At 42.7% G+C, this 27254-nt stretch overlaps 1 protein-coding gene across 10 annotated transcripts in view; it reads left to right on the top strand.

The window, feature by feature from the left end:
- The first annotated feature begins 2865 nt into the window (after positions 1-2865).
- Positions 2866-27254, top strand: part of IL31RA (interleukin 31 receptor A) — a 44732-nt gene continuing 20343 nt past the window's right edge. The window contains exons 1-5 of one of the 10 annotated variants that reach the window (XM_053408190.1): positions 23080-23302; positions 23741-23933; positions 25397-25515; positions 25767-25852; positions 26880-26968. In XM_053408190.1, the coding sequence (XP_053264165.1) occupies positions 26899-26968 (70 nt within the window). In that variant the 5' untranslated portion in view covers positions 23080-23302; positions 23741-23933; positions 25397-25515; positions 25767-25852; positions 26880-26898. Of the gene's footprint in view, positions 3073-5889; positions 6048-6076; positions 7209-23079; positions 23354-23740; positions 23934-25396; positions 25516-25766; positions 25853-26879; positions 26969-27254 lie in introns of those variants that run through there. The other 9 variants (XM_053408191.1, XM_053408189.1, XM_053408192.1 and 6 more) reach the window with 9 other exon arrangements.

Below are 27254 nucleotides of genomic sequence, written 5' to 3' on the forward strand. Positions count from 1 at the left end.
TAAGTAAATGTGCTTAGGATTGTGACTTTAAAATGTTCAAGAAATTGTTAATGTTGTTCAGGAAAGGTGATTGGGATAAACATACAGGAGTTTTAATTTGTTTTTGAATTACTTATTTTACTGATCTGTTCAATGGTTGTGTGAAATAACACTAGTTTGCCACAAGGAACTGTTGTAAATTATTGTAAAAACACTAAATAAAAACTTAGGATCATGTTCTGTGCAGTACATAATAATCACACCGCCCTGTGCTTTTTGACATGCAGGTATTAAGGCAAAGAGAAAGCTTAACACTTCCTGCTTTTCCCTAATTCCATCAATCCTTTCAAAAAAATAGTACCATCATGGCTTGTATGATGGTTACAGATTGACTGCAAACAATATTCATGATCAAAGTGGACTTTTGTACATTGGTGTCAATGTTGGCAATACACCCTGTATTTTCTGTTCTCCCCTGCTGCACAGTGTTCTTTTCCCCCTCTTACATTGAAAGTACATTGGAATTAAAACTTTCATCTAGTACTGTACACAACTGCAGCTGCTACTGTGCAGGCGTTTCCTTTTGATGACATTGCAAATACACATCACCCTGTTTCCTTAGCAGATTGAGCTGGTGCCCAGGACAAAAGTTTCACAAAACTTGTATGGTTTTGTCACACTTGGATGTGAGAACATATAGGTGAGCTTGACAAAGATTTTGACATTTTCAGTAATTGTATCTAATTAAAAATACGTAAGTACAGCCTGAAAGTGCATTGGTGACACTTTTAGCAGCAAACACTCTGACCATGATTGAGGATGTCAAAAAAGAAACTTGCTTGAAATTCAGTAATGGTCGGAGTGGCTATAAGCTGAAGTTAAGTTCAGTTCTTGATGTTCACCCATTTTTCTTTGATACTCATAAAACTAGTTACACAAATAAAGCAGAATGATGTGTCAATAGTTGCATTTTGCAGTAACCCCCCCCCAAATGAATGAGTTGCAACTGTTGCTATAATAATAGATTGGATTAAGTTCTTTTTTAACGTTTGGAAGAACCCTAGGACTAGCATGTAGCATTTAGACAAATTGTTTTTCTTCCGCAGTTGGTCACTCACCGCCCTACGTATAGGTCCCTGGAAAGTTTCTCAGTTCCTGCCATGGAAAAGCAGCCCTTTTCTCCAGAGATAATGTGATAGCCAAGATTTATGGCTTGGCTATCATTAATCACCACATAATTATCTCTGCTGATGAGCTGTCAACAGGGAACTTCTAGCCCGCCATGATTCCTCCCCAGACGGCTGTTGGTATTTCTTGGCCCAAATCATTTCCCCACTTTAATTTACAGGGGAGCAGGTGCTGTTCAAGTGCCTTCCGAGAGCAGCACCAAACACTCCTACTCAACCACCTGGCTTTCCTATAGTCTTTAAATGAACTCTAGAATTCTGCTAGGTTGCATGTAGTCATGTCTAGGACCTTTCCCTGAAATTATGCAGTTTAGTTGGTATCTTGGGGAAACATTTTTACCATCCAAGGTTCTTATAGGAAACACTGCAAGCTAAGGTACGATTGCTCATTTTAAAAATACAGAAGCAAACAAATGAATTCCTTCTGTTTTTCCTTGCTCTCAAGGAAATACAGCTTGCTTTCCTGAATTGCAGCAAAGCATCCATACAATTAACACAGTCAACACTGAAGTTTTCCTGAGCGCAAATCTCGGTGGAATGAACAAATGTTAACCTCATGTAAGATGCTTGTGCAAGCCTGTAAATTGCATAGCAATTTACTTCATATCTATTAGTCATTTTATGCACCCCAATACTATTGTGAGGGCCATTATGAAAGTTGTAAGAACTACCTAAAATTGGCCTTGAGAACCTATTCAGAAAGTACTAAAATCAGAGAAAACCAACAAAGTAACCATAGGGGGACCGAGGTCCCTTCACCTCAGCTTAAATATGTGAGGGGGCCACCAGCCAAAAGTTGATAGGCATTGCCATTCAGATGGGGTTCATGTGCCATGTCTTGTGCTTGATTACGTGGGGTGGGCCTCCCCCCCCCCCACAATATTTTATTCAAGTTGGCATTCCGGAATATAAATTTCTCACACAATAATATATTTTAAGTTCTTGGTTGAGCAGTGCCCGGTCTCTGAAAAGCATCTCTTTATAAAGAAATGAACTGCTTTCTGCTCTAAAAAAATGGGCAGATATGGCTCTTCACACTTATTATTTCAGGCTGGTGCAAAAGACAGCTGTCTTTCCCCTCATAGTAAAAATACAATAATAACTAAGAATCTGAGGTCCTTTCATGTGTCCTGTGGTTGCCTCGCTCGGCCTAATAGTAGTGGGATTTTCACAAGAAGGACTTTCAGGACTGTTTTCACAAGAAGCAACGTAGCAATTTTGTTATGGATGAATTTCTCTCTCTGAAAGAACATGCCAGAAAAAAGCCGTAAATTACGCCTCAGTCACATCGTTCACCTCTTTAGACGACAGTTTATTAGGGGAAAAGTCTTCACAGCATATTTAAAAATAGACATATAATACAACAGAGGCACATTCACCAAAAACAAAACAAGGCTATGCAATTAATGTTTTTATAAACTCCCAAAACGTGAAGGCAACGTCATAAGTCCACCAAGAATTAATCGGCATGTCCTCTGTAGTTACAAGTTCAGCCTACGTGGCCTTCCACTCCATTTTGTCTGAGGTGATGGGCACAACTCTTACTTTATAACTAAAAATAATTCCACGTCTGCGCATGTGGTGGTGTTCCTCCCTCACATTAAGTAGCTACACTTTTAGTCGCAATGCATTCTAGCCCATCTTTTCATCTCCCCGAAAAAAGGACATTACGAGGGGGGGGGGAGCAGAACCTCAGTTCATTGAGTACATTTTTAATGCTTTTCAATCATTTCAGCCGTGCTCTGCGTGGGTTAGAACTGGAAGTCTCCACAATTATTCTCCCAGTTTGGAGGCCGATGAGGCCCGCCGAGAGGGAGAGAAGGAACATGGTGGGCGGGGAAGACATATAAAGCTCGGCCTCAGGCTCTGGCAGAGACCACGTGGCAGGCTGCTGTAGCTTGAGGAGGTAGGGGAGCCCCAGGAGCAGTGAGTGGACTGTGCCCCGAGGTTTCCCCCTCTTCACACACTCCTTTCCCTGGCTCGACAGACCCTTCCCCGCCTTGCTTCTAGGCAGTTGTTGAAACCGAAAAGATGCTCCTCTCGCTTCCCTTTCTTCCTTTCCTGCATCTTTTATTGCGCAATGGCAGCTTCTTACTCAACTTACTCCATCAAGAGTCCTTTGGCTTCGAGCGCAACATTTGCTTTTTCATTCTCCCACTCCCCGTCATTGTACACTTCTTCCCACCCCCGGCTCCTGCACTTCCCCAGATTTCTTTCTTTCTTTCTTTCTTTCTTTCTTTCTTTCTTTGGCTGTTTTCACAGTGCCCAAACTCAGCGGGGGTTTTTGTTTGCTTTGTGCTGTTGATATTAAGAGTTCCAGTGGAGGACTTGAAAGATCCATTGGGTAGAGAACATAGCTGTCAACTTTTCCTTTTTCTTGCGAGGAATCCTATTAAGGGAATTTCCCTTAAAAAAGGGGAAACGTTGACAGCTATGGTAGAGAATACACTTCGATTCGTTCTTCACAACTTCGGATTCCTGACCCCAGACCCTCAAAACAGGACATAAATTATCTTTAAGAACGTTCGGACAGGTGCAGCTTTAAAGGGCTTTGGTCTGAGCCACGTGCACATGTTGTTTATCTTTCAATAACTCTCAACTTGATGTGCAATACCTTTAAAGTACATTTGAAGAACATACTTCTCACCTAAGAATTTTGGGCACTGAAGTTTATCTCAGTTCCCGGCAACCCTTAAAAAAGCAAAGTTGCCTTGGGGGGGGTGTGTGTAGGCAGCCTGTTCCGCACCGGAATTTGGCTTCTACCAGGAGTAGGCAGATAGTAGGTCAGGTTCTACTGGTAAGTCTTTCGAAACTGCAGTAGGTGAAGCGTTCCTGGTGCCTGATTTTTTAACAACAGCAACAGAAGGATGCCTTTCACCACCTCATGATTGTCATGCTCAAAGCCTGGAGTAACCAAAAGTAAGATTCATTCAGTTTTTAATCCTGGATTGGGAATTCTTTAATTCTAAGGGGTTGGGTTTTTTGCATTAGATAGTATAAAAGAAAAGAAAAATGTAAATCCCACAAGTTACAAGAAAGGAGATTTTGACAAAGGTTCAGGAAAACCTTTCTGACAGTAAAAGCTGTTCAACTTTGGAGCAGTCTCCCTCAGAAGGCTGTGGACTCTCCTTCCTTGGAGGTTCTTCAGCAGAGCTTGGATGGCCATTTTAGCTGAGATTCCTGCATTGCAGGGGATTGGACTAGATGAATCTCAGGATCCCGTCCAACGCTACAATTCTATTATTCTATTATTCCTACAAATAGTGAACATCATAGAATGGAAGCAATTGACTCATGAATTAACAGTGAGCTGAAAAAAATATTATTATTATTTATTGAATTTATATACTGCCTTATACTCGGAGGTAGCAACCTGATTTTTTCATTCCCCACAATGGATTTAACAAATCTGGAGTGGAGTCCTTAAGGATGGCATGTTGTATGCCTCCTCCTGGCAACTCCTGCATCCATGCTGGTGCCAAATGTAGGGCAGTGGTGGCAGAGGAGACTTTTTTCTTGCCCCAGTGCTTCCCGAGGGAGCAAAAAGAAAGCTTATTTTAAACTGTAATGTTATGTTCAAACAGGAACTTTGTGGGAATCTTTTGCCCAACGTGGGGCTCAAACCCATGACTCTGAGATTCAGAGTCTCAACTTCTACCAACTGAGCTATATCTGGAAAGAGAGTCGGAAAGAAGTGTGCATCATTTGTCAAGAACTACGTTTCATAGTAGATCCTACTAACGTTGTCTAACACAGGTAGGAGGGGCCAATGGGATGTGGCAGCTAAATAGCAGCAGGTGAGGGAACAACCATTATAACCACTAAGATCCCAGGGACTAGACTAGACTAGACTATACATGCATTACTGTTGAAAAACTGGCTATGAGCACTGAGATTGTGGGGAGTGGCACTGGTGGCAATACTGCTTTGTGGTTTGCAGGTTTTTTCTAAATCATTTGTCCCCAATAAATAGGAAGCCTGCTTCACAAGTTCTGTGTTACAGCAACAGGACTCTCAAAAAAACAAAAGAGCAAAAAATTCAGCTCTGAAATCTATTTTCAGGAGTCAACTCTGAAATGTGTGAAGTAATAGTAGAATGATGGTTTCTGGTTCCTTTGGAAATTTAGCTGAGGGAAGATATGTCAAACAATTTTATTTTCATTATAAACTATACTGTTTGCTCACCAGATAGAAATATATACTATATAATACAGGAGCATTTCTGACCTGGTTGGAGAAGAAAAATCTTAATTTCACTACAGCATATCCATGCACATCCCACCCACCACTCATTCCGGGGCCCCACGTGCATAAGTGAAATCACATAAAGTGGGGGGCACTTCTTTAAAAAGCCCCTAAATGTCTATTTCCCCCTGTTCTCCAGGCTCTCTCTCCCACCATCTCTCCAATCCAGACCAAAATATCTAGAGTCTCTGGCTGGAGGCTGCTGGCTAGTAGCCTAAACAAAGCCCTCAGTGCACCTTGGGTCTTTTCAAGGCTTCCTCCCACCCATACTGGTGCTTCTTTGGGCTCTGGGGAGGATCTTCTCCTAAGCCACAAGGACTCTCCAGCTCTCTCCTGCCATTTCCTGGTATGAGTTTATCTATCCCTTCCTTCCTTCCTTCCTTCCTTCCTTCCTTCCTTCCTTCCTTTCTTTCCCGGCACGGTGCAGACTTGTGGTCATGCGCAAGTGAAACATGTGTAAGTGGGGGCGGGGGGAATGATGCCTGTACTATATAATTCAGGAGTGCTCCAGACCTGAACGGAGAAAACAATCCTAATTTTGTTACAGTGTTTTCTGCCTCCACACAATGATTCTAAATAAAATCTTCCAAGCCTCACTTTGGATCTTAATCATGCCTTGTGGATTCTGTTCCCTAGGTAAGTTGAACCTTTTCTGCACTTATTATTAGACTGCAATCCTAAGCCTACAGAATTTTTTAAATTGAAATCAATAGTATCAACTTCCTCCTGCTGACTTGAATGAAGGTGGGTGATCTATATACACTATAAACAGTTTAAAACATCTAATTTAACTGGACTAAACCCCAAATAAGAGAACTTCCTCCTAGGGCCAAAGAGGTTGTTTAGGCAAGCTGTTGATACCACAGTTGGGAGTGAGCATTCCTTGTGTGCTGCTGTCCAAAACCATATCTGCTTTTCAAAAAGAAAAACGCACACTGATGTGATTCCCACTGACTTGTTTAGTGCTGAGTCTAGTTTGGCCCGAGTAGTACAAAGAAAGCTGTCAAATGTATGAAGTCTAAACTGGCTCCACAGTCATTGTATAATGGCAGAAAGTCCAAGATGCCATATTATGAAAAAGTATGTGGGGAATTAAAACATGTTATCCAGTTGATGCTGACACAAAACCCCACACATACCCCCCCAAAAATAAAATATAAATTTCACCATCACCCCTGCCCCCCACTTCTTCACCAACCTTATACTGTACTCAACACTAATGTCTCATAACAAATGTAACTGATCTGTAGAAAAGACTTTACAACGTGAAAAAAGAGACAATGCACGTACTTTTGTAAACCAAGAAAATCTTTAATAAGAATTACTTTTTAAAGAAAAAAACGTGTATGTCAAGTCTGAGGGGTGGTAGACAACACATGAATTTGTTAAAGGGACGAGGTAGAACCCTTCTTTGTTCATTTTTCCATCACTACTGTGTTGTTTTGTGTTTTGCTGTTAGTATATCTGATCTAAATGATTTTTCTTTAAAAATAGATGAAGATGATACTTGAAATTTTTTGACAATATTTACGCAGAATGGGATCCTAGTGGGTGTAATATTTTAAAAGATATAAATTGTAAGATTTTACTGATGCCACGTAGTTTAAAGTCTTTTTACCAAACGAAACTGGTCATTCAAATGCCTGAGAAATCTGTTGTTTTTCCTTTCTTGCTTGCAGCTCCTCCACAGCCTCCTGAAATTATTGTCTGCTTATTTTATTACAAATTTGGCTCAACTCTTACTTGCGTCTGGACATATGATAGGGACCCTGAAACAGTCTATACTCTCACTAAACAGTAAGTGCTAAGAGTTTGGCTACTAATATTATATAAAGGGGTGTGGGTACCAGTCACGAAGTGGTTGCTGTGGGTATGCTGTGGCACAGTACAAAATGGCTTCCATGGGGTCTCTGGCAGAACACAAAATGCATTTTATCCAAAAATGAATTCCAGGGTTGTACACCAATATAATTAAATTTTCAGAAATACAGTGAGATTAAGAGGATTAAAGCCATACAACCTCCTAAAAAATACCTCTACAACAACTATCTATATATAGCTGGAAGTTTGGGTGGGGACTGCCCTAAACCCTATAAATGGTAGGATTTGTATTACTTGGGATATGAATGAAAATACAAGCTGCAGAACTGTGTCAGACAAAGAATTCCTATGCTGGTTTATGCAATCAGCCTGGCCAAGCTAGTGAAGAGCAAATCTGTTAACATGGCAAAGTGTTGACTGCCCATCTAAGAGGAATCCTTGGGCTGGGCAGACAAAGGTTGCCAGCGTAACTGTGTGTGAGAGAGGTGACAGGAAAAGTGTGCTGGGAAGAAGAAGGGTGAGAAAAAAAGACTGAGATCCATCTTGGGCAGGTTGGCTGAAAGCAGGGTGGGAGAGATGCCTTGGACTCAAGTGCTGCACAGCTGAGGGAAACAAACCCTTCTTGGGATGATCATGCTGTAAGATCTGGACTCCTTCCTTCCAAATTCTGGTGTAAATATGTGAATAAATCATATTTCTTAAAGCTATGACAGTCTCTGCTACATCTTCAATTCTCCAAAGGAGCACAGACCATGGTTGAGGACCAAGACCCTTGGAATCCCATGCACAAGCTTGGCAGGGCTTGGGGGTGGCCTGTACCATAAAGTTTTACTTTCTGCCCCTCTTTGCACTCATATGTGTCATATATCTATCCATTTATGTCTATTAAATTCAATGGGTCTGTAATTATAACAAAGGTTGGATTCAGCCCACAAAAAGTCTTCATCCATGTGCATTCACTGTATGCCATCTTCTTTTCAATATCTATTCACTGCAATAACATTTTTTCAGAGTGGAAAAGAAATAATATTTGTTCCATATGTATCTCAAAGTCAGCTTTTGTTCTGAGGTTTGTTTGTTTTTAATAATGCTTCCAAAAATGGCCATATGTGCTTGACAAATGACAATGGTGGTACAGCCTTAACTAATACCTATAGGAAAAGGAATTGTGCTTCTCTCTTTGCCACCTGTACTGCTTATAAAAACCCTTGACTATATCCAGCCTAGAACTTTCTTACTATCCATAGTGTTTCCAGACTGGCAATGCAAAGAATAATTTTTGTTTTTAACTGGGGATATGTGGCCAGGAAGGTGCAGGAAGAGGCAATACTCAGCTCCAGCTGCTAAGCACAAGGTACCTCCATGTCCTTAGCAGGGTGAGTTGTAGGGATGTTGGGTTTTCTGGCTGGTATACAGCTGGGCACTTTTATGGTGGTGACCCAGGCCTAACGAGACTTCAGACGATACATGGGACATCTGTGATGTAGAGCTCCTATAGGGTTGTTTTATTTTTATTTTTTAACACCCCCCCCCAGGTTAGCAGCCTTAGATGGCCACTTGAAGCATTGTCCTGGGAGAGGAAGTTTATCGTTTTCTCCTTTGCTCTTTCTTTGATCTAAATTAACTCCCACCCATGTCTGATTTTTCACCTGTAGAACTAATAGCTCTGTGGGAGAGGGGTAAGAGAGGAAAAAGTTTAACTTACTGTCCCAGAACATTTTTTTTAATCTTCAAAGTAGCTGTGTGTGGTTACCAATGCATAAAAAGATATTTTTTAAAAAATAAAATAAATATGCATGTAAGATCTTAATCAAGAATCTCGTATTGCATCTAGGTTGGCTGCAGGATATTTTCATCCTATTAATTTCTATGTGAGGGAGAAACGCATGCTTTAAATTTCTTCTGTTGAAATATGTGGCACTTGAATGTTCTCAACTTTTGGTTGTCATTATTAAAAGCATAATTCACCTTTTACTTTTCTTTTCTAAATTGTGCTCAACATATTTCAGTCCTGGATTTGATTCTAAATGTGAGCTTCTTAACCACTTCTTCCCCCAAAAATATTTACTAATTTTCTTCTTCTCCCCACCGTCTGCATTTTTCACAAACAGGATGTTAGCACCGAATGAGGAAGAAAACTGCTCAGCGAAAGGGGCTTCGACATTAGTAGGCGATAAGATACTAAGCTGCTCAACCAAAAGTGCTTCATGTACATTATTCAATCAACCAATTTCTGCTCGGGAATATCGTGTCCGGGTGACGGCAAGAAATAGCTTGGGGGCAGCAACCTCAGAGCCTGTTTGCATAATTTCTACAACAATTTGTAAGTTCATAAGCAATTTAAAATATGAGAAACATAGACTGTGTTTGAGCAACCAGTTCTTATGCAATACATCTTTTGCTACTGCAGAGATAAAAGAATTCCAGTGGCATGCAGTGAACATTTTCGTAGGATAACATTTAGCGCCAGAGGTGCCAGCTTCCAAGTGTGATTGGGACAGGACAACGCCATGCGCATGAACATTGTGCCTCCCTTTCTAAGCTGGGAAGAAGCTTCCCGGGCTTTGGGAAGGAGTTGCCAGGCCTCTGACAGGATACTGGAGCCCTGCTGCCTCCTTACCAAAGCCGAGTGGGCTTAGGGAAGATGGTAGAAGGGCTCTTGGACCCCCTTGGAGCACTGCACCTCCCTCCATAAGCAGAGCAGAAGCTTCCTAGGCTTTGAGAAGGAGGCAGCAGGCATTAATACTTTAATACTCTTAAGTTACCAGGAACATTTAGGGTACCAGCCCAGTCTCTCTAGTACACTGACAGCACCCTGCTGAAGAATTCTATTTTGCATAAATCTACATTCCTATGCGGATTTTGAAAAGCTTCATCTCTTGGAAACCTTTCCATGCTTTCATTTATACGCATTACCACTTTGGACAAATCCAGCTTTTTGTTTCTAAGTGGTCCATAGGTAAAGGTAAAGGTACCCCTGCCCGTACGGGCCAGTCTTGACAGACTCTGGGGTTGTGCGCCCATCTCACTCTATAGGCCGGGGGCCAGCGCTGTCCACAGACACTTCCGGGTCACGTGGCCAGCGTGACAAAGCTGCTCTGGCGAGCCAGAGCCACACACGGAAACGCCGTTTACCTTCCCGCTGGTAAGCGGTCCCTATTTATCTACTTGCACCCGGGGGTGCTTTCGAACTGCTAGGTTGGCAGGCGCTGGGACCGAGCAACGGGAGCGCACCCCGCCGCGGGGATTCGAACCGCCGACCTTTCGATCGGCAAGCCCTAGGCGCTGAGGCTTTTACCCACAGCGCCACCCGCGTCCCTAAGTGGTCCATAGTTTCCTGCAATATGGCTCATAAGCAGTGCCATAATATAATGCATAGCTACATTTCCACATTATCTCGCTTCTTCCCTTAGCAGTACAAATCAGTTGCCTTTTGAAGGAGACAAGCCTACTTATCACTTTCATGTCTACTTGGCGTGGTTATTTTTTTCCTGAATTAAACAACTGTTTTGTAGTCCAGCTCTGATGTATGCACAAGACCTTTCAAACAGCTCTTAAAACTGCTAGAGGGTAGGATACAAGGAGGGAGGTTGAAGGTAGAAGGGCACAGAAAACTAATGAGGTTTTCCGCTACGCAATCAAGGTGTCAAGCCAATTCCAACCCCCAAATTGAATGAGTGGGAAATTCCAACATTCATAGAATCTTAGAGTTGGAAGGGACCTAAGGGTTATCTAGTCCAACCTCCTGCAACGCAGGACACTCTGCTAAAGCATCCATGACAGATGGCTGAGATCTCTGTGATTGGACAGCCTCAGAACTCATGGTGACTGCAATACCTGTGTGGCTGTTAGGATTAGGGGTTCAATATGTACTCTGGCTTTGGTTAGTGACGTTTTGTGATGGCACATCTTACACTAGAGTATCAGCTTGTTGAAGGTCAAATGGTTTTGTCTTGGAAAGTCATTAGATTGGTGACAGAGTACATATTTGGTATGCAGGTCCCAGGCTTGATCCTTCAGATCTCCTGTAGAAGGATCAGGTAGCAAATGATGTAGAAGACCTTTGCCTCAGACCCTAGAGAGGCAATATTTGTATTAGATGTACAAGCAACGCCCCATTTGTGTGTGCTCTATCTTTGTGTGACCGCACACACACATGGTGCCAGGAACCCAGAAGTGGGGAGCACTCTGGAGAGTCCTCCTGGCTCGCAAGTAGACCCTCCCCAGAGCCAGAAGAGAGTCCCTTGCAAGCCACTAGGACTCTCCATTTATGTGCATTTCGCTGACAGATGCAGAGGCCCAGGACATAAACCCCACATAAATGAGGTGTTGCCTATATTAGCCACAGTTCAGTGCTTACAACATTTATAACTGCTTAAAACCACAACAAATAGAGAACACCGTAATCTTAATAGCAAAGGTAAAAACACTTCCAATCCCCCTGCTTCATTTTATTCATTTCAATATATTACAGCTAATCAGCTACAAGACTGCCTGTTGAACGCCTCCGCAAGCAATATGCATAAAAACGTTCAATGAAAACACTAGTGTTGCACAACAACAATAATCTGCCTCTACCTCTAACCCAGCTGGGTTTAATTCCAAGTGTGGCAGTGGTGTTGCATCACATTGATCAGGTTCATCAGTCCCCCTCCACCGAACAGAAGTAATTTAATTATCATTTTATAGCTGTGCTTAGAAATGAAATATAAATTCTGCAATGGGGTTCAAGTGTGCAGCCTACCCCACTCTCCATTCCAGCAGACTCTCTCTTGCTGATGCCGGTAGGATTGGTTGTAAAATCGTTAGCATTGAAAGCATGAGAGCTTTCTTTCTCAATTCCAGTGAAGTCTGATCCTCCTCAGATAACTAAAATAGAAACAGTTCCAGGGATGCCGCCAAAGCTAAGAGTTCATTGGAAAAAATCTCGAATGCCTCCAAGTGCCGAGAACAATACGAGGTGCCTAATTCGTTATAAATCCATAAAGGAAAATGGCATGGTAAGTTGAATTGTAAGTGAGTAGCAATTTTTCCAGCTCATATAACTACAGGCAGTGGGCAAGACCTCTAATGAATCTTTTTATGTATTCTATCATAAAATTGTTTGCCTCATTCTGCACACACAGTTAGAACACTTCCCACACTCATCTCAAAAACAGCATGGAAGGCCACCACACAGGGGTTATTGCTGTTGTCCATGTTGGCCTCATCTTCTCAGTCTGATCCTTGTAGTATCAGCTAGTAGTTTACCGAGGTAGTGGAATGTAGATGCTCATCCTTATCTGGGTGACATTCTGACTGTATTCTTAACCTGTCAATTGTGCCCCTATTTTGTCTGGTGTCTCACAGCTTCAAAGTCAGTCAAGGGGATGGCTGCCACATCCCCAGGTCCTTTGTCACATTTCGTTATTTTGAATCCTGGTGAATAAGTCCTTCTTGGAGTCCCAGGTGAAAGGCAGATAAGTTGAGTTTTTGTGAGAAGAGTAAGAATAGCTAAGAACATGAGAGGGGCTCTGCTGGATGAGGCCAAAGGGGCCCATCCAGTTCAGTATCCTCCTTCCCAGAGTAGTCCGTCAACCAGAAGCCTATGGGAAGTCCCAAAACAGAACTTGAATGCCACACTACCCTCCCTACTTGTGAATCACAGCAACAGATATTCTGAGACATACTGCCTGTAGCAGCGAGTTCCATAGTTCCTACCCTTCCCTTCCCTCCCCTCTCCCTATCCCTTTCCCTTTCCTTTTCTCTGTCTTGAATCTTCCAACTTTTGGCTGGAACATTCACTTTCATCACATCTCTTCTTACTTGCCTTTTCTCTAAACTAAGAAGTGCCAAATGCTTTAACTTTTCCTCAAAGGAGAGTTTCTCCATCCACTTAATAAATTGGGTTGCCCTTTTCTGAACCTTTTCCATTTCCACATTCTCCATTCTCCATGTACTTGCCATAAGTGTGTGTGTGTGTGTGTGTGTGTGTGTGTGTGTGCGCGCGCTGTCTTTTGGTAAGCAGTTATTTTATTGAAGGAGCCAAGAATGCATGCCAATTTTGGGCATGCAGAATTTACCATCTGAGCCACACTTGGGGTGTGGGGTGAGGAATGTAAGAATGGGGTGTGGGGTGTAGGGTGAGGAATGTAAGTGATAGCAAGAGAGACCACAGTATTTATATTTTGCCACCTATGATTTTTGCTGTGTTCTTTGAAGGAAAACTGTTATTCTGTCCAATTTCCAGAAATATTACTTCATGGAAGAAGACAGCGCAACAATTGAACTCACTAATCTGTGGGATTGTACAACCTATACTGTTGACGTTCGGTGTGCTCATAATGACTCGAAGTTTTGGAGTGAGTGGAGTACCAAAAAAATGGGAACAACGAAAGAACAAAGCGAGCAAAAATGCTGATACAGTTTGATGCTTCTGTTTTAAATTGGCAGATCTAAAAAACAAAAATAATTGATGTTAATAGTTTGTTTTTCTAAATTATATAACCAAGACTCATTCCATCTCTAGGGGACCCACAATGAATGCTTACAGTGTGTATGTCTTACATTTCACAATCCAGTGCCTACCCTATTTAAGTGTGATGAGTGAAAACCATATTCATTTAGGATGAATGGAAGACCTAGGTGGCAGTTCTGGAGAAGTGACCCAACTTTTTATCTTCTATGAAACTTCCTACAGGGAGGTTGTGGCATTCTTTTCTATGAGGTTGGGCAGACACCATCTAGTAATATCTTGTGCATAACTATTAGTCCTTCAACCAAGGTCCAGCTGAACTGAGTGGAATTACTAAATAATAACTGGGATTTGGGAATGGCACAGATGTTCATTCACATCTCATGTGGTACTATTTCTCAGCAGAGGCTATCTCACACTGCTATACATTTATCTACTAGCTATATCATTCAGTATTGCAATATAACCGGTGGATATTGTTCTGAACCACAGGCCCAAACGAGGGTTCGTGGGAGTGGTTTTGTGTAGGGATACCAAAGAAGGATGTCAAAAACATTGGAATGATCAGTTCTAATGCTTTATTAAAGAAAAGTGTAGACTTACAGTAAAGCAGCCTGGCAGGTTTCCTAGCCTTTGCATATGTGGGATGAACACCATACCAAAGAGATGGCTTTTTTACAAACAAGCAAGTGTCTTTATACACAAAGCAGCATATGTCACTTTGTCTAGGACAAATACAGTGGTACCTCAGGTTAAGTACTTAATTCGTTCCAGAGGTCCATACTTAACCTGAAACTGTTCTTAACCTGAAGCACCACTTTAGCTAATGGGGCCTCCCACTGCTACCGCAGCGCCGGAGCCCGATTTCTGTTTTCATCCTGAAGCAAAGTTCTTAACCTGAAGCACTATTTCTGGGTTAGCGGAGTCTGTAACCTGAAGCGTATGTAACCTGAGGTACCACTGTACCCAGGTCTTACAGATAGTTGGATGGATATAGTCAGTAGAGGAAGCTTAGGACCATGATAACTGCGACTGCCACAATCCTCTCGGGTGGCAGCCTATTAATCAGCAAACTGATATCAGTTAGGCACAATTCTGGGCACATCTTCGCCTTGCACCAACATTGCACTAGTAGCTGTCCCAGCCGGGTTCAGCACTTCAGCTGCCTGCAGTTAGCTAGAGGGCTCCTGTCACCAAACAGAAGCTCCTTTTGAGCCCAAACCCTTTGTTTTTCCATAGGGTTAGGGTCTCTCTGCTCAACTGACACTGTAGGCAGCTTTCTCCAGCTGAACCAACCTTTCCCCTGCTTGGTAGGGTAATTCCCACAGGGCCTGAAGGATCACTTTTACTTCTCCTTGGTAGTTGGAGTCTATCACAACCCTGAGTACTTGCAACTCGTTCCAGGGTCCATCCAGATCTTGGGGCTATTTATCCATAAGTGTCAGTAGGAGTAGGAGCTGTGCCTATCACTCCTTCATTTAAGGCACATCAATCCATCCCTATAGAACCTTTAGAGGCTTGTGTAGGCAACTATGCAGCAGGGTGCACTTTTCACACTCAAAGAACTGGAGAAGCACCCATTATCCCGCCTTTTGCTCTCCCACAGGGAATCCCTTTCCAGTCTGCCTGTTGTTTGGCAACTGGAATGCATCTTCCATCAGAGGGGTCCTGTGGGATTTGGGTGACTCACAATTTGGATTTACTATTCCAGTAATCCATTAATGCATTTTGTGGCTTCAGTGCATGATACACAACACCTGGCTGCTATCCTGCAGGTATTGGTTCCTTCAAAGAGCTGTGTACTTTTTACCTGACCATATCACGCCTAGAAACCTCAACTTCTATTGCCTGTCATTGAACTTTGGCAGGATTTACTGCCCAGCCATTTGGCACTGCAGATGGTTTAGCAAATCTTGAACACACTACTCCAAAGAAGATAAAGTACCAGAAATTAATATGATATTCATTCAATTGAATACAATAAGAAAAAAAAAACAAGAAAAAAAAACATTGAGTTTAGTACATCCCTTGTGTCCCCTGCCAAGAAAAATAAAATTGGTCTTGTGACTCAAGGGCAATATTTAATATTTTAAAAGACATTAGCTAATTCATCTACACTTTGGGAAATGTCACCTTGCCCCTCTGGCAACTGATACCGCTGGTTGCTACAACACAAGTGTGGGCAATCACACTTCCCACAAAACTGCTTTTACTGCTCTTGCCTTAATGCTGGATATAGCTTCTTAGTGAAAAAGCTGGGACATCACCCCCCTCTTCAGTGGGGAGGGGAGCAGAAGGCACAGGGTCTTTGTAACATACTGCTTCTTTCCAAGCAAGTTTTTCCACAATTTTAACCAGAGCACATTAGGCGCCTTAGCCATAGCCTCTCCCTTAGTGCTAGCATTAAGCAAGTCACACACCATATTCACTTTCAGGAAACCTCCTGGAGGGCATTCCTGCTACTCCCCCCCTATCTGACACAACTCAAACTTTGCTGTCCTCAATCTCCATCTCAGCTATCTTCCCCCAAACATCAGGCAAGCTGCTATCAACCACTTGAGCAATGAATGATTCCCTTGCATTCCTCAAGCTCCATGAAGCCTCTGCCATAAAGCTGGGTGTGCTGCTACACTACTTATATTCATAGAATCTTAGAGTTGGAAGGGACCCTGGGGGTCATATAATTCAACTCCCTGAAATGCAGGAATCTCAAGTAAAGCATCCATGATAGATGGCCATCCAACCTCTGTTTACAAACCTCCAAGGAAGGAGAATCCACCACCTCTCATGGGAGTCTGTTCCACTGCCAAACAGCTCTTACTGTTATAAAGTGTTTATGAACGTTCAGTTGGAATCTCCTTTCTTGTAAGTTGAAGCCACTGGTTCGAGTTCCACCCTCCAGAGCAGGATAAAACAAGCATGCTCCCTTCTTCCATGTGATGGCCCTTAAGATATCTGAAGATGGCTATCATATCTCCTCTCAGTCTCCTCTTTTCCAGGCAAAACATACCCAGCTCCTTCAAGTGCTCTTCAAAAGGCTTAGTTTCCAGACTCTTGATCATCTTGGTTGTCTTCCTCTGCACACGTTCCAGCTTGTCAGCATCCTTCTGGACACAGTATTCCAGGTGTGGTTTGATCAAGGCAGAATAGAATGCGACTATTACTTCCCTTAGGGACGCAGGTGACGCTGTGGGTTAAACCACAGAGCCTAGGACTTGCCGATCAGAAGGTCAGTGGTTCGAATCCCCACCAAGGGGTGAGCTCCCGTTGCTCGGTCCCTGCTTCTGCCAACCTAGCAGTTCAAAGTGCAAGTAGATAAATAGGTACCGCTCCGGCGGGAAGGTAAACAGCGTTTCCGTGCGCTGCTCTGGTTCGCCAGAAGCGGCTTAGTCATGCTGGCCACATGACCCGGAAGCTGTACGCCGGCTCTCTCGGCCAATAAAGCGAGATGAGCGCCGCAACCCCAGAGTTGGCCACGACTGGACCTAATGGTCAGGGGTCTCTTTACCTTTACCTTTATTACTTCCCTTGATCTGGACACTATACTTCTGGACACTATACACTATGTCCACAGCATTTTCCTGATCCATCAAGTTTGTAATTCCATAAAACAAAGAAATCAGATTGGTCTGGCATGACTTATTTTTTGAGAAACCCATGCTAGGTCTTAGTAATCACATTATCCTTTTCTAAATGCTCACAGACCAACTGTTGAATTATCTGTTCTAGCACCTTCCCTGGTATCAATGTCAAGCTCACCAGTTGGTAGTTACCTGGGCATGGGTGTAGCCAAGGGGGGGGCAGGGGGCAGCTGACCACCCAATTCAATCAAAACCAAAACAAATATGGTTCTGCCCTCCCAACAAAAGCCTGCCCCCCATAACAAAAATTCTGGCCAAGCCCATGTACATGGGTTTTCCTGTTTCCTACTTTTGAAGATGGGGAACAACATTTGCATGCCTCCAGTCTGTAGGGACCTCACTTGTTCTCCAAGATTTTTTCAAATATCATAGACAAAGGTTCTGAAATTACATCTGTTAGCTCATTTAGAACCCTTGGATGCAGCTCATCAGGCCCTGGAGATCTGAATTCATTTAAAGTAGCTAGGTGTTCCCTTACTACCTCTTTCCCTATATTGGGGCTGCAGCTCCCTCCTTGTATCATTTATTCTGTTATCACCAGGTTGGGCTTTCCTTTTGGGTGAAGACAAAGATTTTCTCCACCTCCTTGGGAGAAAGACTCAAAGCCATCAGCACCCTCATCCCTCAAACGCATTCAAGCCAACAGAGATTCAAGAGGCTGCTGGTGAAACTTTTTAATTGGCTCCATCAGTGTACTAGGTGTGAACTTACCGAATACAGTCTTATTTCAGCTTTGAACCCCTGCTTTCAGTGGCCAAAGAGAGTTACATCTCATCTGTCAAACCACCATTAAGTAAGGCTATTGAAACATTTTCAGCCTTAAGACTCTATTTTCAATTTTGTTGTTTAGCTTTTTCATTTTGTGTTATCATTGTGGTTTTTTGTTTTGCTGAGCTTGGCGGTGAAAAAGAGAGAGAACTGGGTGTGATCAGCATTCTAATGGCACCACACTTTAAATTCCCAAATGATATTCCCCACTGGTTTCATGGAAATGTTAAGAAGCATGGTGGACAAGAAACCCTGATTCACAGTTTGCGTGCTTTATTCATCCTAAATGGAAAAACAACTTATCTCCTACTGAAGTTTCTCTCTGTTGATTGTGGTGTTCTGTTATAGAATGATAAAGAAACAGTAACAGGAAGGAAGTATTGCGATTTTGTCCTGCTCTGTAGCAGGGAGGCAGACCCTAAATTGGAATATATCTTGCACAGGCTCAAACTATGACTTTTATAGTGTAGTTTGTTTTCTTAAAAAATCAAATAGCTTGTGTGGGAGGTCCTAAGCAGATTGAGACCATGGCACGAGAGACTTTAACCTGCATTTCTTAGCAAATTATTTATTAATCTCATTTTTTCATATATCCGTGTTGCATTATGCCCATGCATAAGCAGTGAGTGGAATGACTTCAAATATTTGCTCTTATTTAGAACATAATTTTAAAGCTTGGGCAAAGGGATATTATATTTTGTTCCCTGCATTGTAATTAGGATAATGGAACAGACCAAAAACAATGTAAATGGATATAAGTGCTCGTTTTTAAATGGAAGTCTATTTAGTAGAAATGCATACCTGGCTCACCACACCATTTATCCAAGACTCCATATATACTTTCCTGAAGTCCTTTCAGCTACCCTTTCATTGCCCTAATGTATGCTTCCAAATGCTGCACGGAAAATTGAAGTGCGATCCTGTTGAATAAAGCCCTTTACCATTTAATGTTCTCATTTTGCTAGCAATGATAATTCCAACTGTTTGGCATATATCCCAAACAGAACTGGTATACCCCCCAGCTTGTAGCAGTTGAATAAAAGTAAAATACCACTTAAATAACAGTTTTCCTTAAGAATAACGCTCACAGTATTTTGTGGTACGTTTAACCATCTCCATCTCCGGATGGCTGTTGCTGTTTCTTGGCCCGAAACATTTTCCCACTTTAAAATTATTTGGCTTTTCTGTCTCTGTACATGTTGGATGGTTGGAGCTCTGAAGCAAAGGCTGGGTTAAGGGGAGCAGGTGGTGTTCAAATGCCTTCAGAGAGCAGCACCAAACACTTCCACCCCCTCCCCTGGCTTTTCCTATAGTTGTTTTTAAGTGAACTCTAGAATTCTGCTTGGTTGCATACAGTCATGTCTAGGACTTTTCCCTGAAATTATGCAGTTTACTTGGTATCTTGGGGAAACACATTTTTATCATCCAAGATTCATACAGGAAACTCTGCAAGCTAAGATATGAGTGTTCATCTGAAAAAAAAAGATACATATAGAAGACATTGAGTTCATTCTGTTTTTCCCTGCCCCCAAGGAAAGACAGCAGTAAACAGAGAAATTGATTAAAACATGGGTAGGCAAACTAAGGCCCAATCGCCTTCTAAGATCCGGCCCAATCGCCTTCTAAATCCGGCCTGCAGACGGTCCAGGAATCAGCATGTTTTTTCATGAGTAGAATGTGTCCTTTTATTTAAAATGCATCTCTGGGTTATTTGTGGGGCATAGGGATTCGTTCACCCGCCCCCAAATATATAGTCCGGTCTGAGAGACAGTGGACCAGCCCCCTGCTGAAAAAGTTTGCTGACCCCTGGATTAAAATAGTAAGTTTTTGAATTTTGCTTTGTGGCAAATGATTTGCTTTCTTGAATTGCAACAAAGAACCCATACAATTAGCAACTGTCAACTGTGAAGATGTCTTGAGCAAATCTCAGATGAATGAACAAAAGCTAGGCAATGTTGCCTTCATGTGTGGGCCTTTAAATTGCATAGGATCCTACTTCATATCAATTTCAGTCATTTTATGCACCCCAATACTATTGTGAGGGCTATTATGAAAGTTGTAAGAAATACAAAATGTAAATTAGCTCTTCAGAACCCACTCCTCCCCTTTAAGAAAGTAAATGTTCCATACAGACATGCACTTACTTCCTTGGAGGTGTTTCACGCAAATCCTGGGCACATGTGACTGCTTTACATTGTTAGTATGTTAGGTAAAGGGACCCCTGACCATTAGGTCCAGTCGTGGCCGGCTCTGGGGTTGCTGCGCTCATCTTGCTTTATTGGCTGAGGGAGCCAGTGTTTGTCCGCAGGCAGCTTCCGGGTCATGTGGCCAGCATGACTAAGCCGCTTCTGGCGAACCAGAGCAGCGCACGGAAACACTGTTTACCTTCCCGCTAGAGCGGTACCTATTTATCTACTTGCACTTTGATGTGCTTTCGAACTGCTAGGTTGGCAGGAGCAGGGACTGAGCAACGGGCGCTCACCCCATCGCGGGGATTCGAACCGCCGACCTTCTGATCGGCAAGTTCTAGGCTCTGTGGTTTAACCCACAGTGCCACCTGCGTCCCTCGTTAGTATGTTAGTAGGCTTCCAAACTTGTTGGGTGTTGGTCATATGTAGTGTTTAGGTTATTTGTAGTGTTGTGTAGCTTTAACTTGCTTGAAGCAATTGAATGGGTAAATTGTTGGCAGACACCATGATGTAAAGCAGCAGCCACAGTGTTAATTTAGGGTAGTGATGGATTCTACATGACAGGACGACAGCCTATATTGGCTCACTATTATTAAAGCTCCATATCTTAGCTCTGCTCCTAGTAATCCTTTTTAAGCCAGCAATGTCAGGAGCTGAACTTGGGACTTTCCACATGCAATACATGTACTCTTCCATGGAGATGTGGCCCGTCTCCAGCAAGCCCGTCTCCAGCAAGCACCACTCACTGGAAATGTTGTGAAAATGAATGAAAAAAGGATTGCAAACTGCTTTCCAAAAAATAAAACATCGATAAGCAAATCCTCTTTCTGCCTGTTTTGCCATACAAATGTGAAGATGGTTGCAATATTTTCCATCTTAAAAGACTGAAAGCCTGTTAAGCACAGACTTACAACATAGCCTTAGATATGTTTATGTTAGGAGTATGTCCCATAGAGTTCGCTGGAATTTTCCCCACAGTAAGTGGAGATGGGATTGGAGCATTAGGGACAAAGAATATGTGACTGTTGGGTTTCCTGATTGGGACTTCCCATGTCTTTTTCTTTTGTTGGATTGGGATGTGGTGTAGACGATGTGGCAGATGTTTTCTTAAGCCTTCACACAAAATTTTCCAGGTGAATTCCCTAGCAGCGCTTTCTTCCAGAAATGGGAAGTTAAGAGGGAGGGAGGTTGAGCAGGGAAACTGAAGAGGTGAAAGTTTATGCCCTCAACCAAATTGCTCTCCTGACTTTTTTTGTAAAATAAAAAGACTTCAGGGGTGTTGATGCAGATAAGGGTCATCTGGGCAGTGCCCTCACTGTCCCTTGACAAGTGCTTAAATCTTGGAAGGAAGACACATCCGGAACATGAGCACTAATGAAGTCATGCCAACCTTTTTCCAAGTAGCCTGAGTCTGAGAGTTGTTTTGGTCACTTAGTACTTGAGGGGGAAGTCAAGACTACACATATTTAGAGACAGTCTTTTTTATGATTGTGATCCCCAGGGTATTAGTCACATTTTTGCACTCTAGTGCCTAAAATGATTTACACAGTAAAACTAAAATAAAAAAGGTATCAAAAGCAGATAAAACCAGAAATACTCATACAACAATATTACTGCATTTAAAAGGAACAAGTCTGAACCCCACCTCTGTTAAAGGATGAGTGCAACAAAGGATACAGTCATGTCTAACTACCTTCCCAATTAAAAAAACCACATAAACCTGCATAAATAAAAATGTTTCTGCTTGGTTCCTGCCAAGAGACAGTAGTGTGCTTCCACAGATGGGAAGCCACCACTGAAAAGGCCTGTTCTTGTGTGACTATCCTCTACACCTCCCTTGGAGAGGGAGTAAAGTCTTAACTTAAGGCATGTAAATCTAGTTGAAAGTCTGAGTCTGGTCTGATCAATGTGTGGACTGGAAACCATATGCCATCTTGGGTTCCTTGATGGAAGGAAAAAACCTCACATGTGCCATGCACAGTAGATAATGGAAAGAAGGTCCTAGCTGAGCAGTGCCCTGCCTCTGAAGAGCACCCCCCCCCCTCTTTTTAAAGAAATGAACTGCTTTCCGCCCTTAAAAAAAGGAAGATATGGTTATTCACATTTTTTAACATTACAGGTTGGTGCAAAAGACCGTTTTGCTACCCTCATGTCAAAGCCAATAGTAGCTAGCCAAGTTATTTTGGCACCAGGAGAACATCCCACAAACGTTTCTCCCCTTGCAGTAAAAATACAATAATAACTAAAAAGTTGCTGTCATTTCATGACAGGCAAAATTGGGCTTCCTGCGGCTGCCTTGCTTGACCTAACAGTAAAGACTCAGGACTCTTACACAATAAGTAGCATAGTGACTTGTTCTGGACTGATCTCTCTCTCTCTCTGAAAGAGAGAAAAGCAGCAAATTACGCTTCTGTTGCACATTTCACCTCTTAAGATTACCGGTATATTCCTTAATCGTTTGTTGGGGGAAAGGTTTCCACAGCATATTTAAAACATACATATAATACATTCACATTCACGGAAAAATAAAAACACCCGTGCAATTAATATTTTTATTATTTAAAAAAAACCCCAAAACAGCCCTCACAAAACAACCCCCATGACAGCCTTGGCCACACACTGGCTCCAAGGCAACGTCCACCAAGGTAAAATTGCTTAGGCGACGTTGCCTCAAATAAGCCTTCCACCCTATTTCGTCAGATCTTACTCCTGTTTATTTCATTTTTATTTGTAACTAAAATGATGTCACAGGCCTGGGCATGTGGTATTCCTCCCTCTCTCCTCTCCCTCCCTTATGTGGCTTCACTTTTAGTCGCAATACACACTTAGCCTTGGCCTCGGGCCCAGCCCTGCCCGTAACCGCCGGGTTCAAACTGGGAATCCCTTCACGGGTTCTCCCAAATAGTTTAGCAGGACAGGAACACGATGGGCGGCGCCAGGGAACACGCGGGTCGGTCCGGAGGGCCGGGGAAGGCGAGGCCTCGTCGGCCGGGAGAGAGGCTGCTCTAGCTTGAGGAGGTACGGAGGAGCCCCAGGAACCGGCGAGGCAGTTGTGGGCTGAACCCCGAGGTTTTCTCTCACTCCACGCTGCTTTCTTCCCGCCTCGCTAAGCTCCTTTCGCTGGTTCGCTTGGCACTTCCCGCCCTCCCCGCTTTGCTTCCTGGCAGTTTCAACCGAAAAGCCGCTCCTCTCGCTTCCCTTTCTTTCCCCGGTTTCCTTTCCTTCGTCTTTCTTGCGCAAAGGCAGTTTCTTACTCAGCTATTAATTACCTCGACAGTCATTTGGCTTCGAGCACCGCATTTTACTTTTCATTCTCCCGTCCCCCGTCATCGGTATACGCTTCTCAACCACCCCGCCCGCCTTCTTCGCTTCCCAGGATTATTATTATTTTTTAAAGCTGTGTCCAAACTCAGTGGGGTTTTTTCCTTTTGTTTTTTGTATTGTTGTTTTTAATAGCTAGAATCGAGGCGTTTATTCGAGTACTTGAAAGATCCGCCGGGTAGAGAACGACGTCGAGTTTCGCAACTTCGCATTTCTGGTAACTAACTCCAAAGCGGCTTGAATGCTGCTGTCGGCTGCAGTTTGCAAGCGCTGGGTTCCTGAACCCTCAAACCGAAGACGTAAATTCTCTTTAAGGACTTTTGGACAGGTGAGACTTTAAAGGGCTTTATTCTGGGCCACCTGTGCATGTTGTTCGTCCTTAAATGTCTCTCAGCTCCATGTTCAATGCTTTTAAAGTACATTTGAAGCGCATACTCCTCTTAGAATTTAGGGCACTGTAGTTTACCCCAGTTCCCTGCAACCCTTAACAAAACAAAGTTGCCATATATATATGAGAGAGAAAGAAATGTGATTTGAATGTGCTTCAAAGGTATAGTGTGTGGACAGTCTGTTCTGCACTGAAATTTGACTTCTAGCAGGAGTAAGCAGATAGTAAGTCAAGTTCTACTGGTAGTTCTGTAGAAGTTTGCAGTAGCTGAAGCATTTATGACTCCTGATTTTTTTAACCACAACAGCAGCTAAAGGGCACCTTCCACCACCACAATCCGTAGTAATGTAGGCAAGTCTGAAAGGGCTAAAAAGAGAGGGAGAGAGAGAGACACGCTGGGGGAGAAGGAGAAAGAAAGTGAAAGGGGTGAAGTGGGGTGGGGAAGAGAGAGAATTGCTTCTCATCAATATCAGCTTTTCAGTACAGGCGCTGGTGGGGAAACCGAGGCTGGGGAGGGGCTGGTTGGCTAAGCAGCGAGGAAGAGGAGGCGCAATTCTTGGAAGAAACTGGGTGAAGGCAAAGTTTCCCACGTGCCTATGTCTCCCCATCGAATCTGGAGCCTCCTTTCCTGAGTGTCATGGTCCCTCTGCCCTTCTCCAGCCCCGGACCAAACACGTATCTTGCCAGCGCATGGATGCATCACAAGGGCATGTTTCTATCACCGAGGATTCCTGCAACCAGAGAAGACAGCCCTGATGTTCGGTGGGGTGTTTTGTTACCAGATTCGGGGTATCCTTTATTATTAAAAGAGATCATTACATAATTATCAGGAAGCCTAAGCTTTGGTGGAGTCAGTGGCACGCACACACTGCCATTTTGCCTTGCCTTTTCTACCCGCGCTCCCCTGTTACTTTGGCTGTACTCCATATGCTCAGCTTTTCTCAGCTCTGCCAGTAGATTTTTTTTTCCTATTAGACACAAGGATTTCACATTTTGAGAAAAGTGAGAAGGAACAGGGAGAATACAGGAGAAGCAGCAGGAGAGACTGCAATCTTATACCTGCTTACTTGGGAGTAAGTCCAGTTGAGCACAGTGGAGTTTACTTCTGAGTAGACATGCTTGACATTGCACTGTCAGTTTATTAACATTACACTAGAAAAATAACCTGTCAATTAATAGAGTACTTTCCATCCTTTTAAGTACAGCATCTTAAACAATTTAAGATCAGTGGCGCATAGACAGGTTTGGGGAAATGTAAGACCAGCCTATAGGGCAAAATCCTAGGGGAAACATAACAAAATAAAGATTTTAAGTTAATCATGTTCACACAATTAATGTCGTCTAGCTTGACCCAACTTTTGTTTCTTTTTTTATCATTGATACCCTGCATTCTTTCTCAAAAGGTTTACTCCAGGTGGCTTCCATCCTTCAACAAATGCGAAGTATCCCTACAGAAACGTGATATATGTATAACTCAGGTAGAACACGATTTCCGGTCCCTTTAAAACAAAGCCTTCAGCAGGTAGGATCTGTCTATTATAGTAGTGCCTAGACCCACTGTGGGAGAGACAGTTATAGCTCCTACCCCTAGAATTATAGTATTGTAGAGTTGGAAGGGACCCTGTTGAGGATCATCTAGTCCAATCCTCTGCAATGCAGGAATATGCAGCTGTCTCATCCTTTTTTACATTTGCTGTCAGCCCTCATTTTCCCCCCTCCTGCTTTGTAAATTTACATATATATCTCCCTCCCCCCCCCCAATCTCTCACACAGGTTGCCTTGGATGCTAGTCCTACTCAGAGTAGACTCACTGAAATGAATTAAAAATCCAAACATTAATTTCAAAGGGTCTGCCCTAAGTAGGATTTAGCTGGATGTAGCCTGTTATTATGACCAAAGTATCTTACCCAAAAAGATCTGCACAAACCAGTTTATCTGAGTGCATTATTCTCAGGGTGGGGGAACTCATTTATTTATAATTGCTTAATCATATGGGACTAAATTGCATTATGTTGACCTTTTATGCATTATGTTGATCTTAGAATTGTAAAGTTGGAAGGAACCCAAGGGTCATCTAGTCCAACCCACAGTGCCTATTTTAAACTATAATGTTATCGGCAGACTGGAACTGTGTGGCTTGTAGTTTGAGAGTCGGAAAGAAGTGTGGCATTCTTTCTCAAGAACTACAAGTTTCACAGTAGATCCTACTAACGTTGTCTAACATAGGCAGGAGGGTCCAATGGGATGTGGCAGCTAAATAGCAACAGGTGAGGGAACAACCATTATAACTGCTAAGATCGCAGGGACTGTGAAAGCCAGTGCTGCTGATAATGAGTTAGATCTATTTTCAGGAGTTCTAAATGAGTTAGCTTTCTTTTCAGGAGTGTGTAGAAGAATAAGCACATACTCTCGGGGACAGGAGAGCATCTGATGAGCACTTGTCAGTTTTTTTATAATTGCTATATGTACATGCAGTACTGTTTAAAAACTACCCATGAGCACTGTGGGCAGGGGGAGCCTAAAATGCTACATAACTCCAATGGTGGTAATACTGCTTTGTGGTTTGCAGGTTTTTCTAAATTGTTTGACCTTAAAAAATAGGAAGCTTTTCAAAAGCTTTGAGCTATTGCAATAACATTGTCAAAAGCAAAGAGTCAAAAGTTCAGATCTGGAACCTATTTTCAGGATTCAACTCTGAAATGTGTGAAGTAATAGTAGAATGATGATTTCTGGTTCCTTTGGAAATTTAGCTGAGGGAAGATATGTAAAACCATTTTATTTTCATTATTAACTGTAATGGTATGCTCACCAGATAGAAATATATACCATATAATACAGCAGCATTACTGACTTTGTTGGAGAAAAAAAATCTTTATTTTGTTACAGTGTTTCCTGCCTATGCACAATGATTCTAAATAAAATCTTATATACTATGCTTGGGATCTTAACCATGCATTGCAGCTTCTGTTTAATGGGTAAGTTGAACCTTTTCTGTACTTATTGTTGGAGTGCAAACTAGCTTAGAAGAAAATTCCAATTAAGCATTTAGTTAGGATGGGCAGTAAGGAAACCTGCTGCTTTCTTGAATGATGGCAGGTGATCCATATACAATCAAACCTCGGTTGTCGAACGTAACCTGTTCCAGAAGCCTGTTTGGCTTCCAAAATATTCAACAACCAAGGTGCAGCTTCCGATTGGTTGCAGGAGCTTCTTGCACTCAGCAGAAGCTGCATTGGACACCCGGCTTCCGAAAAACGTTCG

Source organism: Podarcis raffonei, chromosome 11 (genome assembly GCF_027172205.1).
Source record: "Podarcis raffonei isolate rPodRaf1 chromosome 11, rPodRaf1.pri, whole genome shotgun sequence".
Lineage (NCBI taxonomy): Eukaryota > Metazoa > Chordata > Lepidosauria > Squamata > Lacertidae > Podarcis > Podarcis raffonei.